This window comes from Palaemon carinicauda, chromosome 17, assembly GCF_036898095.1.
Source record: "Palaemon carinicauda isolate YSFRI2023 chromosome 17, ASM3689809v2, whole genome shotgun sequence".
NCBI lineage: Eukaryota > Metazoa > Arthropoda > Malacostraca > Decapoda > Palaemonidae > Palaemon > Palaemon carinicauda.
In genome coordinates, this window is record NC_090741.1 from 7,990,982 (window position 1) to 8,007,016 (window position 16,035).

The 16,035-nt window shown below is 36.7% G+C and overlaps 1 protein-coding gene across 13 annotated transcripts in view; it reads left to right on the top strand.

Annotated features, from left to right (window-relative positions):
* The window catches only part of LOC137656632 (uncharacterized), a 425,700-nt gene extending 411,094 nt beyond the window's left edge, over window positions 1-14,606 (top strand). For 4 of the 13 annotated variants that reach the window (XM_068390802.1, XM_068390806.1, XM_068390804.1 and 1 more), the window contains exon 23: window positions 13,321-14,482. In XM_068390802.1, coding sequence (XP_068246903.1) covers window positions 13,321-13,394 — 74 coding nt within the window. In that variant the 3' untranslated portion in view covers window positions 13,395-14,482. Of the gene's footprint in view, window positions 1-13,320 lie in introns of all 13 variants that reach the window. The other 9 variants (XM_068390814.1, XM_068390809.1, XR_011046976.1 and 6 more) reach the window with 8 other exon arrangements.
* Window positions 14,607-16,035: the final 1,429 nt, after the last annotated feature.

The window sequence follows — 16,035 nt, forward strand, 5'->3', positions numbered from 1 at the left end:
TTATTCATGAGCATTCCCCCATAATTATTTGTCTACAGGAGAGCAAACTTGATCATAATACCCCTTGTCCTCGCGATTATGTTAGTTATAGGACACCATATGATCACCAAGTGAGGAGCCATGGCGGAAGTCTCATATACGTTCGTCGAGATGTTCCCCAAGTTTTTCTGTCTATTCGTACACCTCTGCAGGCAGTGGTTGTACAGATTGACACAGGGCGAAAATATACAATATGTTCTCTGTACTTGCCTCCAAATGATAACATTTTGTATGATAACTTAGTGGAGGTGATTCAGCAACTCCCTCAACCTTTTCTTTTACTTGGAGACTTGAATGGTAGACATCCTTTGTGGGGTGATGTTTTAGCAAACACGAGGGGAAATATCATATCATCAATTGTGGAAAATAAAGATGTGGGACTCCTTAATACAGGAGAGCCCACACACTTTCATGTCCAGACAGGTACCTTGTCATCTTTTGACCTATCAATCGTAAGCTCTAATTGCCTTCTCGACTTCGATTGGAGAACATTAGATGATTGGCATACTAGTGATCATGCACCAATCATTATAAACACCAACAATGGTCCACCTTTACAGGGATCGCCACGATGGAATCTTGACAAGGCGGACTGGGATAAATTTCGTGAGCTAAGCGAAATTGAGGGGGATACAGGACAGGTTGAAAATATCGATGATGCCATAGACTTACTGAATGGAACTCTCCATACAGCAGGAGTAAATTCAATTCTCAAAACAGCAGGGTTATTCAAACGACGACCAGTCCCGTGGTGGTCTTCAGAACTAACTGCCCTCCACAGAGCCACAAGAAGATCTCTAACACGATTGCGTAGACGCAGAACTGATGAGAATTTAATTATGTACAATAAATGTAGAGCACAGTTCCGTCGTGCCATGAAAGAAGCAAGGTGCCAGTCATGGATGTCTTTTGTTTCCTCCATTAACAGTAGAACACCACCATCTTCTGTGTGGAGGAAAGTAAAAAAGATAGCTGGCAAATTCACCCCCAACCCACCACCAGTGTTGAAGGTGAATGGCCAGTATGTAACTGAAGCAAATGATGTTAGCAATGCCCTGGCTAATCATTTTTCAAATGTATCCAGCAAGTGCGAAGGAGCCCCTGGTCACCATTATAGGAGCACTGAAGAAAAGAAAATTTTAAATTTTGCAACAAGAAGTGAAGATTCGTATAATTCTCCTTTCACTGAAACAGAATTTGATTCCGCACTTGCTCATTGCAATGATACAGCCCCTGGACCCGATGGAATTCCATATGCAATGATTAAACATGTACATTTACTACAAAGCTATTTATTTTAAGCATTATTAATAGAATATGGCATGATCATAGTTACCCAAGTGTTTGGGAACTAGCCATTATTTTAGCCTTTTTAAAACCCGGTAAAGACAAGTTTTTAGCAGCAAACTATCGTCCTATTGCATTGACATCTTGTTTATGTAAAATCATGGAGAAGATGGTAAATGCAAGGCTGATGTGGTACCTTGAAAAGAAAGGCATTTTATCATCGATTCAATGTGGATTCCGAAAAATGCACTCAACGACTGATGTGTTGATACGACTTGAGTCTTCTATTTGTGAAGCCTTTGCTTCCAAACAGCACCATGTTACAGTATTTTTTGACCTTGAAAAGGCATATGATACCACATGGAGATATGGTATACTTAAAACAATTCATGAATTGGGATTGAGAGGAGAGGTGCCACTATTTATTCAGGCATTTCTTTCACGTAGAGTATTTCAAGTGAGAGTTGGGAAGCTCTATCAAAGAGTAAGTGCCAGGAAGAAGGAGTTCCTCAGGGTAGTGTGCTGAGTGTAACAATTTTTGCACTAGCAATTAATGGGATATCCTCAGCCATTCCCCAGGATGTTCTCTCAACATTAATTGTGGATGATCTCTCGATATCATTTGCTGGCTCTAGAATGGCAATGGTTGAGAGAAAAATCCAACTCTCTATTAATAAAATTATCCAGTGGGCTGACATGAATCGATTTAAGTTCTCGACAAGTAAAACTACCATTGTCCATTTTTGTCGTATCTGGGGAGTAGCCTACATCTAGACCTGGATATATACATTAAAGGTCAACGGATACCATGTGCAAAAGAAGCTAAATTTTTAGGTTTGATATTTGATTGTAGGCTTACATGGGTTTCTCACTTAAAAGCGTTAAAAGCTAAATGTGTTGAAGCTCTGAATATCTTAAAAGTATTGTCCCATACATCATGGGGGGCAGACCGCAATACTATTTTAAAATTATACAAGGCCTTGATTTTTTTCCAAAATTAGTTATGGTTGTGAAATATATTCTTCAGCCACCCCAAGCCGGTTAAAAATATTAGACTCGATACATCATGCAGGTATTAGATTGTCTACTGGAGCTTTTAAAACCTCGCCTATCCCAAGTCTCCTTGTTGATGCTGGAGAGTTACCTCTAGACCTTTACCGAATGTCTTCAATTATTCGGTATTGGTTTAGATTGCAAAGACTCCCTAACTCTCTAGCCTTTCAGACTGCAAGCCTTGTAAGACACGCATCATACTTTGAGTTGCACCCAAAATCTCCTCAACCTTATGGCTTTCGGGTGAAACGATTATTAAATAGTCTGGATATAATTAGAAATAAGGTACTTTCATTCAAGGTATCATCAACGCCTCCATGGAAGTTACCAGAGATATCTTTTTGTAAATATCTTATTGGAGATAAGAGGAATATGTCAGACCTAGAAGCCAGGTCTCTATTTAATGAACATGTTAAAGAACATAGAGGATCAACTTTTATCTATACTGATGGCTCCAAATCTGATGCTGCCGTTGGATTTGGAGTACATAGTAATGATTTTAATTGTAGAGGTGCACTTCCTCTGACCGCTTCCATATTTACTGCCGAACTGTATGGCATATTAACCGCTATTGAGAAAATAGCGTTTGAGAAGGAGGGTAATTTTACAATTTTTAGTGATGCAAGGAGTGTCCTTCAAGCTATAGAAGTTTTTAATTCTAATAACCCTCACGTTTTAAAGATTTTAGAATGGCTTTTTATTATTGGACGGAGAGATATAACAGTTCAATTTTGTTGGGTTCCAGCACATGTAGGTGTGTCTGGGAATGAGAAGGCAGATTCACTGACTAAGAAGGCTGCATCCAAGTTACTGCCAAGAAGGTATCCCATTCCCTGTAATGATTTCTTACCTGACATCAAGAAATTGGTTTGCAATAAATGGCAACAGCAATGGGATAGCCTAGATGGGAATAAAATGCAAGAGGTAACAAATGACATATCTCCTTGGAGGTATAATATGATGCCCCGAAAATGGGAGACGTCTCTTTGTCGTCTCCGTATTGGTCACACTCGGTTGACACACGAGTTTCTGCTGAAGGGCCAACACCAACCGTATTGTGACGACTTGTTTAGTACCTCTAACAGTAAGGCATTTGTTGACCGAATGCCCCAATTATAACAACTTAAGGAATAGATATTTGTTTGAGGCTCGAGGTGAGGGTGGCAGGTTCATCCTTGCCAAGATTCTTGGAAATGATGTGTCCTACATGCAAGTGGCATTTTTAGATTTATTTCAGAAGCAGGTCTTCTGAAAAATATTTAACTTTTATGACATTCAACTTTTATGATTTTAATTGAATACTCTTTTATTTTTTATTTTATTTTATTTTTTTATTTTTGTATACATAAATTAAATGTTACCGGCGTCAATGACCTTAGATGTCAGGATGCCTGAAAACTTTAAATCAATCAATCAATCTTTAACTTTTCTCTTGACAGTATCTGGTACTCTGTGCACAGCTGGCTCAGTAGGGACTCACTGACAAGGGAAACCTGTGCCCCTGTATTAATAAGGGCACTAAATAAGGTGTCCAGTAACATTACTAGACCTACTGCCGAGTGTTGAGACATACTTACAACTAGAATGACGAGGTGTCTTTTCGTTCATGTACTGGATTACAGGATAATCCTCTGGTGCTTCATGATCATCAGCGGCCAAGCCTTCAGCGTCAGGCATAAGATCTTTCATCTCCATCTTAGGGCCCAGAATCTTGTCAGTTGGAGGGATGTTATTACGGTGCTTGATCAGAGGGTTAAGATGCACTTCAGAAAGACACTGAGAATGCACACACTGAGGCTCAGTCATGGTTGGATCACAATAAACTACTGGACATGTGGGACCAAAATGTACTCAGATATCCAGGTGCAATAGCTTAGACACTACCAAAAGCAACTCCAGAGCTGGGACTGTACTTGGAAAACACATTTCCCTAATTCACTTCCTGCTAGTCTTATTTTGTTTGAAACCTAGTCAATCAGCATTTTTCAGAAACTGCTAAACTAAGGCATTCCGAAGCTTAATTACCTTCAGCTGAGAGACTGGTGCAACACCTGACCCTCCCACTCAATAGTTGACGACTAGCTCCAAAGATTCTATGAAAGAATCTGGACCACCGAACTTCCTTATAGAAGACCAGTTCATTAGGCAACTTAGAAGTTGTAGATTCAGTAGTAATCAGGCAGAAATGTGGGCCAGCGGGATAACCAGTCTGCTGTGGAATTCTGATGGTAGCTCCATGGGTTAACATCAATGGAGTAGTTGGTACAACAACATAAGGTCCTCTTGGATCAGTTCTTTCAAATGCTCAAAGGCATAAGTCCATTTCAGCTTGGGCCCCCTGCGATTTTCATCCTCTGTTCTTCGCAGATAACGGGGTGTTGAATTACCTCATTTTAATTAAACGAATATGCAACTGTATGGACATTATTATAGTTGTTGTTCCAATACGTGAATTGTAATAATAATCACATTGGAATAAACTTTCGTTGGAAGTTTACCAGTCTCGGGAATCCCCGTAACTCATACACAGTGGTAGTTTTAGGGAAGTCCTCCACTTTCTAGATTCACTATGGTAGCTTATGCATACTAGAACGTCCAATCAGATGACCAAGATACTTGACCTCGGCTTCAATCAAAGAACAACTTCCAAAGTTTTATCTTAATCCCATGCTTCCAGAGAATTGTCAAAATTCATTCTACCAGTTTTAGGTGTTCATCGAAAGAAACCCTAAGGATGAAATCATCAATGTAGACAATCACATTGGCTTTTTGGAACTCTTGTAGAATACTCTGCATTTCTCTCTGGAACACAGCAGGTTCATTATTCAGTCCAAATGATAGACGTCTGAACTGCCAGTGTCCAAAGGCAGTAGAGAAAGCCCTTTTTTCTGTATTGCCTTCTGCTTACGGTAACCGATTGTAGCCACGAACCAGGTCAAGGGTGGTAAAATATTTTACTCCTTGTAATCCAAATACAGAATCTACCTTGTTTGCCATCGGGGACTTGTCAGAGCCTGTCACCTTATTCAGTCTCTGATAGTCCACATACATCCATATACTGTTGTCATTTTTGTGAACTGGAACAACAGTGAGTGAAGACCAAGGAGAGATGCTGGTTTCAAAGATACCTAGTTCATGTAACTCCTTGCATTGTTCTTCAATGGCGTCAGCGACAGGTTTTGCAAACCATCAGACCCACTGATAAATGGGCGTCTCGTCATACAGGTGAATGTATATTGGTGTGCTTGAGCACTCTCCTATATCAACATCACTAGTACTGATGACCAGAAGATGATGTGAAGCATCTGGCGGAACTGGTCCTTCTGAGAAGAATTCCAATAGTCTGAGTTAGACAGGCTGTCAATTATCACCCAATTTGCTCAGTCATAGTCCCTGGAGGCACTACATGGAACACACTCGGGATGAATGTCATTCAATGCAGTGTAGGAGTCAGAATGACTGTACCTAAAGTCTTAGATCCTGTTTGCTGTAAATCCATCAGTCCAATGGTGTTGGGCACCATCTGCTGCTGGTATTCCTGCATTACACTCGATGATAGGAGGTCGACCTCAGTTCTGGCATAAATGAGAGCATCCAAAGCTCCCATTGGAAACTCGCACGAGGTCACTGGAACAACCATGAGTGGTACAGGAGCCAACCAAGCCATGTTAACCCTAATCATCGTCATCTCCTACGTCTATTGATGCAAGGGGCCTCAGTTAGATTTTGCCAGTCGTCTCTATCTTAAGCTTTTAATTCCACACTTCTCCATTCATCATCTACTTTGCACTTGATAGTCCTCAGCCATGTAGGCCTGGGTCTTCCAACTCTTCTAGTGCCTTGTGGAGCCCAGCTGAACATTTGATGAATTAATCTCTCTTGGGGAGTGCAGTGCGATGAGTATGCCCTAACCATCTCCATCTACCCTTCATCATGATCTCATCCACATGTGGTACTCGAGTAATCTCTCAATAGTTTCATTTCTAATCCTGTCCTACCATTTAACTTCCAATAGCCTTCTGACGGCTTTGTTCTCAAATTTTCTAAATCTATTCGAGATTGTTTCATTTTCATACCAAGACTCATTTCCATAGAGTAACACCGATCTCACTAAACTTAATATATATACCCTGTAGCCTGGTTTTTATGTGTAATTTCAGACTATTTTATTTCCAAATTTTACTCGAACCTAGTCATTATCTGATTTGCTTTTTTTCAGTCTTTCACTAAACTCTTAGTTCTAAAGACTGTGTATTGGAGACCATAGTTCCTAAATACTTAAATGATTGTACCTCATTAATCCTTTCTCCTTCCAATGATATTTCATCTTCCTTTGCATACTCCGTTCTCATCATCTTTCTTTTTTCTATTTATCTTCACCCCAACCTCGTGTGATATTCCATGCATTCTCGTAAGCAAGCATTGCAAATCCTGTGGTGTTCTGCTAGCAATGACAATATCATCAGCACACTCTGGGTTTGCTAAATTCCTATCACCAATCAAGTCCAATCCTACTCCACCATCTCTGACTGTTCTATGCATTACAAAATCCAGGAGTAGGATAAACAACATAGGTGACATCACATTCCCTTGGTGTACTCTACTGCTCACTGGAAATTCATTTGATAACTCCATTAACAATAACTTTGCACTTGCTATGTTCATGAACAGACTTAATCAAATTTACATATTTAAGAGGAATTCGTTAATAACGGAGGACTCTCCACAAAATTGGCTGGTGCATACATTCAAGGTTTTTTTCATAGTCCTCAAATGCCATCAAAAGAGGATTTCCATATGCTACCCATTGCTGTACAACATGTCTCAAAATGAAAATTTGGTCAGTGCAACTTGTACCCTTTTTAAATCCTGCTTGTTCATCTCTTAGCTTTTAATCAATCTTTCTCTCCAGTCTTTTAGAATAAGCATACTATGTATTTTCATAACTGACGTAAGTGTTATACCTCTGTAATTATTGTAATCAGTCAGGTCTCCTTTTATTTTGCTATTTCCACCAACACTCCTAACTCCCATTCATCAGATTTTGTCTCTTCATGCCAAATTCTACAAAGTAGCCAGGGAGTCACTTCATTTTCGGCCAGTATCATCTCGGAAGTTATTCTATCATATCCTGGGGCTTTCCATCTCTAGTTTTTTTAGGATAGCTTCGACTTCAAGTACACTGAATTGATTCATTGGCCCATCAAGGTCTTCATCAGCTTCAGGTATATCAATCAAATTATTCCCTTCATATCTCTTATTCATAACCTCACTAAAGTTTTCTACCCAACGTTGTCTTTCTTCAACTTCTGTTTCTATAACAGAGCCATCTCTCTTTTAGATGGGTATATGTACGGTTAAGATATTTTAGGCTAGCCGTAACGCAGGTCTACCTGTCACTACCTCAACGGCGTGACTTCACACGTGGGAGCTTGAGGGAAAGGAGGACTCATAGAGTACGAATCAGGCAGAATTATTTTGCTTATCAATGAAGTTGTAGGCACGCTCAAGCTACAACCATGATTGTAGATTATTCGTTAATACTAACACCTAGTCTCTGTACTTGAGATTCCTTTATTTATCGTCGTAACACAGGTCATAGGCAGATTAAATTAATATGCATTTCACTTCAAAATACCTTCCCTTTGTATGGACTTTTGTCAGTTACAAATCATAACATCAGACAACTGTTCAAGAATGCTCAGGGAAACAGTTTTGTTGGAATTATGAATTGTGCAGTTTATGCATGCTTTGATGATAGAAAAAAATGGCTCAGAAGTTCGATTCTCTAGATTTCCTAGAGACGAATATAGGAAGAAATATTTGGCCTAACATTGATTTGATAATGTCCATACCAGCAATGCACTCGTCAATTCAGCACATTTTCCTTACGAGTCATGTATATTAAATTTTGTTTTGTCTTTGATGAAAACTAAAGCTGAAACTTTAACTGTATAGGAGAGGCTTGCAGTCATGTCATTTCATGAAATAAGCATGACAAAACAGTATAGTTATGATAAGGGAACGGACAGACTATATAAACCTTATGGAAATGTTCAGGTAATAATAATTATGTGCTTAATTAGTAAATGGAAACAATCCCTCTTTTATGATTTTGATAAACCTTAAATGCATGAAATAATAATGCGACTAATTTAGGGAGTATAGAATGCTTTGCATCCTCTGATTGCAATCGCGCTGGATCTGGGGACAACCAATGTAAAGTTAAGGAAGCACTTTGGGATAGACCCAATAAACTGTAAGCTTGTTTCAATGAAAAGATCCTTCTCACCATGGGGAATTATTCTTATTTGCAGATGCCCCACACATGATAAAATTGATAATAAATCACTTTATAACTAAAGGGTGTTGCTTTGATGACGGAACACTGATATCGGATTATTGTGTTAGGGATATGCTAAGTAATACTCGCACAGAATGTGGTCTAGATTATAAGATTGGTGAAATTCATCTAAACTTACAAAACACTAAACTTCAGCGAGTGTAGTATGCTGTGCAGCTGATATCAAACAGCTCTGCTAAGTCTGTTGATTATTAAGGAGGGAGAGGACTGCTAAAAAACAGAAACTGGAATGATAGGCCTACTGCATAATTCATCTCAATGTTTAATGATTGGTTCGATCTTATGGACTTATCTAATGTTAGAGGAGGTTAAATCACGGAAGTTACTCAGAAAACCAGAACAAAATCTCTTGTGTAAAGTCATTAGTGTAATGACAAAAATGTGAATGTGCAACACTAGGTCAAACAGTCTTTATAGTTTGTAGTGTTCCTGTCACTCACTTATGGGGTTATATGAATTATTAGTCAGTGAATATAATGTTGCATATATATCGACTAGAAGACTAAAACAGGACGTGTTAGAGCTTTTTTATGTTGCAGACAGATCATTGTACCATATGATCATCCCGGTGTTATAAGCTATAAATATCTAATGAGAAAGCTGCTTCTGGGAAAAATGTTGTTTTAATTAGTAATCAAACAAACATAGATATAGAGCATGAAAATATCGACTGTTTAACAAATGAGTTAGCATTAACGAATGCAACAACAATGTGAGAAATTATGATGACTGCGACCTTGCAGTAGAAATTTGCATTACCAGCCAAATTTTCAAAAATATGGAATTAGTTATGAAAATTGAAACGGGTATTACATCAAACTCAGGTGACGATATATATAATTTGCCAACAGATCCTATTAACACATAATCGTTACCTGATGTCATAGAGGAAGAAAGTTTGCGATATATAGGGGGCTACAGAGTGAAAACATTTTCGATGCAGTACCCGCATTTATGTCATGAAACGAATACCACTCATTAACGAAAATTCCTGGGTTAAAAGGATCAACAGAAGTCAAGGCATTTTTCCCACACCTATTTCATGAGACAGGTTTTTAAGGCCATTCATGTTGAAAGCCTTAGGGAGGGAAAACAATGTGAATAAAATGACTAGCCTCGGAAATGAAATTATACATAAATGATTCTGGCTTTCATTTCTCAGATGATGTAATTTACTTTGTTTTCCAAACCATATTTTTCAGGATAAGATATCTGATTGAAATGTTTATGGAAAAATATGTACATATGTGTGTATGTATATATAGGAAAAAGGAAAGTGGCAACTCGCTACAGGAGACAGGCAACTACCGGGAGTACGCTCGGCATAGTGTGTGAGTTGCCTGAATTTTGGTAAACAAATTGGTTGAGCTCCTATACCTAAACCGTGGGTATATGCTGCTTCTTCTTCTTTGCCCCAGTCTAGGTTTTATTAATAATTCTATAAGCAATTCTTACACCCTAGCCACTTCCTAAATTCATAGCTTTGTCAGCCTCTTCTGCTTTACTGACTAAATATTGTCTCCAGTCATTCCTGGCTTTTCTTTTGACCTCACTGTCAATACTGGAATACTCAGCATGCCCTACCTTGTAATTTTCATAACTTACTCAAAAACTTTCAACAATCAACTTCTGTCTTTATCTCCTTTTTATAGTATCCCAATTATCATTTCATATCCATGGCTTTCTTCTTGTTACTTCGTGTCCTAAGAATTCACTACCAATTGATAGATATGTTCTTAATATCACACCATTCTTCATTAATTGTCTGTTTTTTGTCTCTTAAAGGCTCTTAAGACCGCAAATTAATTCCTATATTCTGTTGCAAATGTTTCTCTGTGCTCTTCCTCTTAAAGGTTAGTTGTATCAAACTTAGGTATTCATTTTTCTGTTGGGTGTTTTCAGTTTTAATTTAAGTGTGGCAATGAGAATATGGTGATCACTACCAATATCTGCACCTCTATAGCTTCTTACATTTCTCAGAGTCCTCATTCTCTCTCTTTATTAATGGCAATGTTGTCTATCTGATTTTTTCAATTGCCACACAGTGAAGTCCATGAATACTTGTGGATGTTCTTGTGTTGAAAAAGAGTACTTCCAATGACAAGATTGTTTGCTGAACAGAAACTTATGAAATGTGCTTTATTTTCATTTGCAACTTCGCTAAGACCATACAAATGGTTTCCAATACAATCACAGTTCCTGCATCCTCCCTAGAGAACTCAGTTGAAGAAACTTTTGTCAATGCAAAGGGCAGGTTATCACTAGCCAATCCTGAAAGAATCATTGGATGCGCAAAACCTTTTCATGTTATAGGGTACCCCTGGGAAATTGAGATTCCAAAGGCTCTCATTGGACTTCTAGGAAGTTTGAAAAATTATGTAGTAGTTTTGCTGATTGCGGAGGGACATAGCGATCATGCAGACTACCTAATGTCAGAATGCTAACCACACACTAACTCGCACTATACAGAAATATGGTGAAATTCCAAGAGACCTGGACAAAAGGGAAACAAGAAAGAACTGGGTACCACCCATTGATTTTTTTCTGGGAAAAGGAATACAGGAAGATCCTTAGAACTTCCTTTTATTTTTTCTTGAGTATGTCGAATAGAAAAATTTAGCTGGGCTTTTTTATTTAATTTACGGGAGAATGAAGTTACCGCCTGCTATTCACAAATCAACATTCGTGGAATCACGGATTCTCCTGATTTCCTATGAAATTATCTACTAAATATTAAAAAAAAAAATTATATATTTGCGAAATATTTTTTCTTCAATTTCAATATATAAATAATAGATTATAACACATTTTTCCTTATAATCTCATGCTTATTTATTTACAATTCATATCAATAAGTATATTTTCAAGTTAAAAAATACAATGAGCATTACCTTATTGTGTGTACTGTATGAACACACAATGCTACTATGCATATCAAACATATCACTGTAGCGATATATTAAGTCAATAAACAATGAACAGAACTGTATTGTATGTACAAATGCGCAATTCTACTACGCATGTCAAACAATGGCGATTTATTTTCCTTTTATTTTGGTAAATAAATAACAGATCATAAGATTATTTTCATTTTAACATCTCATAATTATTTATTTACAATGAATTTTATATCAATAAGTACATTTTCCAGTTGAACACAATAAACAAAACTGTATTGTATGTACGAACGTACTACAATGCTACTACGCATATCAAACACATTAGAGATTTATTTTTCTTTCATTTCGATATATATAAATAACAGATCATAACACTGTTTTCCTTTCAGGCTAATAATTATTTATTTACAATTAGTTTTATATCAATAAGTAAATATTTAGGTTAAATAATCGCAATGAATTATACTGTGTGGTATATACGAACGCACAATGCTCCTACGTATGCATATCAAACACTTTAGCGATTTATTTTTCTTTAATTTGGGTAAATAGATAGCAGATCGTAACATATTTTTCCTTTTAGTCTAATGATTATTTATTTACACTAAATTTTATATCAATATGTAGTGTAGAAAAGCAAATTCAGGTAACATATTTTTACATGTATCAAAGTTTTTTTTGTCTTATAGAACAACACCGCACAGCACAATAGGCGTGACACCATCAAATTTGTTGATGGGGAGGAGGATAAGGTGCAAGTTGGATTTGTAGTATCCAAGTTTGCAAAGTGATTTAGAAGATAGAGGGTATAAACAAGTAGAAAATCTCCTTAAAGTAAGACATTTTTTACCCCTATCTGATGTCATGGTAAGATCGTACAACACTCAAGAGAAGTGGGTATCAGGAGAGATTGTAAGAGAGATAGGAAATTTACTTTATGATGTTCAAGTTGGTGGAAATATTGTATAACGTCATGTTAATCAATTACAGCCATTAAACAGAAATACAGTAGAGCATGTAAATGTTAGAGATGGAAAATTTTCAGTAGTAGTTAGATCAAATGAGTCAAATATTAACCAAGATGCTCCAACTTTAAATGTACAGTAGATTCAGAACAAATTCATGTACCAGTACAAGATGAGGTTAGAATGCTTCCTAATAGGATTAATAGAGGAAAGCCCCGTGAGAGATTAGCTTTATAAAGATATTTACAATGTCAAGTTAAGAGGGAGGATACTGATATGTATTATTGTAATAATGTACTGTATTACCACAAATGTTACGTGTATTGCGCAACATTGCATCATATTGCATTGATAAAACATGTTATGCTTTGTGTATACCTGAAATAATGTATTTTGATATTAGGGTTCAAGCATTTATTAATTACCTCAAAGATAGGATGTGATTCTTTTTACTTTTGTACTGGAGTAGGATGTAAGTCTTTTGAGAGCGATGCTCTTATCTTGGTTAGCAATGTTTTGGTTTGTGAGATTGTTTATGAGATTCTCGACGCTCAGTTGGGAGTTGGTTGTGAGAAGCCCAGAGTCACAGAGCAATGTAATCACTTCGCTTGGTTGGGACTATTAATGATTTGCTCTATCAGTAATGTTTTTTATGGTTGTTTTATACTATACAATTTGTTGTTTCTTATCTCTTGATTTTATTTCTTTGCAGAAATGCATAAGTCTAGGGCTATTGAGCTCTCACAGAAGGAAAACTACGGCACCATTTATGTAAAAAAGTTCTAAGTCTTCAGCAGCCTCGAAGAAAACATCTGATGCAGATGTTAATTATGAGCTTGAACTGAAGAAGAACACGTGATGCAAATATTAATCGTCGGTTTGATCCAAAGAACAAAACCTGATGTAAGTGTTAATTTTCAGCTTGATCCAAAGAACAACACCTTATACAGATGTTAATTATCAGCTTGATCATCAAGTTGAGGCCATGTTATGATGACAAATGTTATCTTGTTGTGGGCGAATAAGAGTTGCATTATAAGATTTATTTTTCTCTTAAAATGGTATGTTGATTTTATATAGTCAAAATATGTTCTTAGATGCGTCACGTAAATAGCTTAATCGAACATTGTCAATTTCAAAGATCTGATTCATTTATGAGGAGTTTATCATTTATATGTTACCATTACCTGCTATGTATTTTGTATTATGAATTGACAATTTCAAGAGTTTTATACTGTATTTTCACATGAATTTACAAATAGCCATATGTGACTTGATTCTTTTTAGTTCCTTTATTTAACTATTAGCAATGTTGATTTAATTAGGTATTATGAATTGACTATTTCAAGAATTTTATCTTCATGTGATTTTACAAATATTATGCAATGTATGTGCCTTATGTGACTAAATTCTCCAGAGTGCCTTCATTTAATTGTTAGTTATGTTGATTACAGTATTAATTTGTTATGAAAATTTTCCCGAATACACGAGATGATGTTTTGTTTGAAATATGTATCGTTATGAATTTTTTGTTTCAAAAACCTTTGTGTTTATAAGCTCTACTTTTCAGTATCAAAGCTTCTGTGGATTAATAAGATTGTAGTACATTAGTTATATAAGAATTTATTTTTCATGTTATGAATAGGCTTGACAGCTGTGTAATAAAATAAGAATTTGCCATTGTACATATTTGTAGGATGGGTAGACATTGATACAATATTAAGCAAATGTGTAAACCAGTGTGATTATGGAAAATTAACAGTAGTCCCACATTCTGCTGCCTACGGTGTTTTAATTTTCTTACATGAAATCAGAATTTAGTAACTATATCCTTCCCTACAGCAGAAATAAACGTATTTTTGTTCTGGATGTCCATCCATTAACAATAGTTACCTCGGTGGTGGTCTCTTCGACATTGCGCTCCTTCCCCTTTCTATGGATCTTCAGGTACAGTGTGCCTCTTCAGTCAAAATGACAAGTCCTGATATATGATTGGCCAGCTGATAAATGATTGGCCAGCAAGTTTAGCAGGTTGGTCCCCTATCCATTTCAATGCACCCATAAAAAGCAGAGCCTGGTGGGACAATTCCCCTAAGTTTCTTAGGATTCTACCACCAACGGATATGTACACATAAAGAAGGAGACTGGGTGCCCTTTTTTTAGGCAACTGTTATGAAATTATTCAGCTTTAGTTGTGGCAGATCCTTACCCCCTTTTTTTGTGAGTCCACTCTGTGAATATCTTTGTTGCACAGTAGTAGGAATCTATTTATTTGAAGGCAGCAAACACTACTTTGGGTTTTGTTGTTGATGTCCTCCTTGGCATGAGAAGAATGTCTTGGCTATCAAGCACTGTGAAGGCCCCTTGAGAATAACTCTTCAAATGCTGCCTAACTTGCTTCTTGCACTTTAGGTATGGGAAGGAATGCACAAGGACCTGTTGCACCACTGTTGCCCGAGTAAGACAACTCAGCACACATCACTCTAAAATATGCTGCCACCTTTAATGCTGCTGAGAGAATCACAGTTAGATATGATTGAAAAGATATCTAACACTGTTTTTGTCTAAACATAAGACTAAAATATTTTTTGTAACAGTGCTCACTGCAGGTGAGTTTAGGTGACTTAAATATCTACTAAAATCCAAGACCTGTAAGCAATAGTAAATTATATGCAGTATGCTGGTGCAAAGGTATCTTTTTAACGAACAGAAAAGGATGAAAATAAAGTCGAGTATGGTAATAAGTACAGTGTTTAGTACACCAGGTATCATAAGTACTGCAAAGAAACCACATACATTATAGAATAAGGTAAGAAGTAAAACAGGAATACATTGATTACTAGAATAACATTATTTGAAGTTTTTAAGCAAAAATTACCAAGCCATTACAATTATGGGAGGAAGTAAAATTACTCGATGTAAAGTATGCATGTTAGTTGCCATAGAAATTTCGGGTGAAATAATCCTCACCCCCAGATAACATCTTAGCCAATCATATTGTCTCCCACGTTAACAGCAGTCACAACACATTACCTTATAGTGATTATAAGTTAGTATAGTTTGAAATTTTTAACAGGATGTATCGAGACCGCTGCTAACATGGGAGACATTGCGATTGGTTATGACGCCATCAGGGCTTATGCACAGACTCCTTAAGGTGACTATAGACAAATCTAATAACCAAATTTAAAAGGATAACCTAATGTACCCGGGAAGAAAAACTAAGCTGCCTCAACAAAACAGTAATCAGTCAACCATATGCAATTTTACTAATACTTGCCAATAAGAAAGATGACCAAAGTTTACCAACATTGCATGGATTTAAAACAGAATAAATCTAACTTCATCCTTTAAAAAAAGTTTTGAGGACTGAAAGCAAATTTTTTTTTTAATTTGTACTTTTCCTAGCTATACAAACCAGTTATAT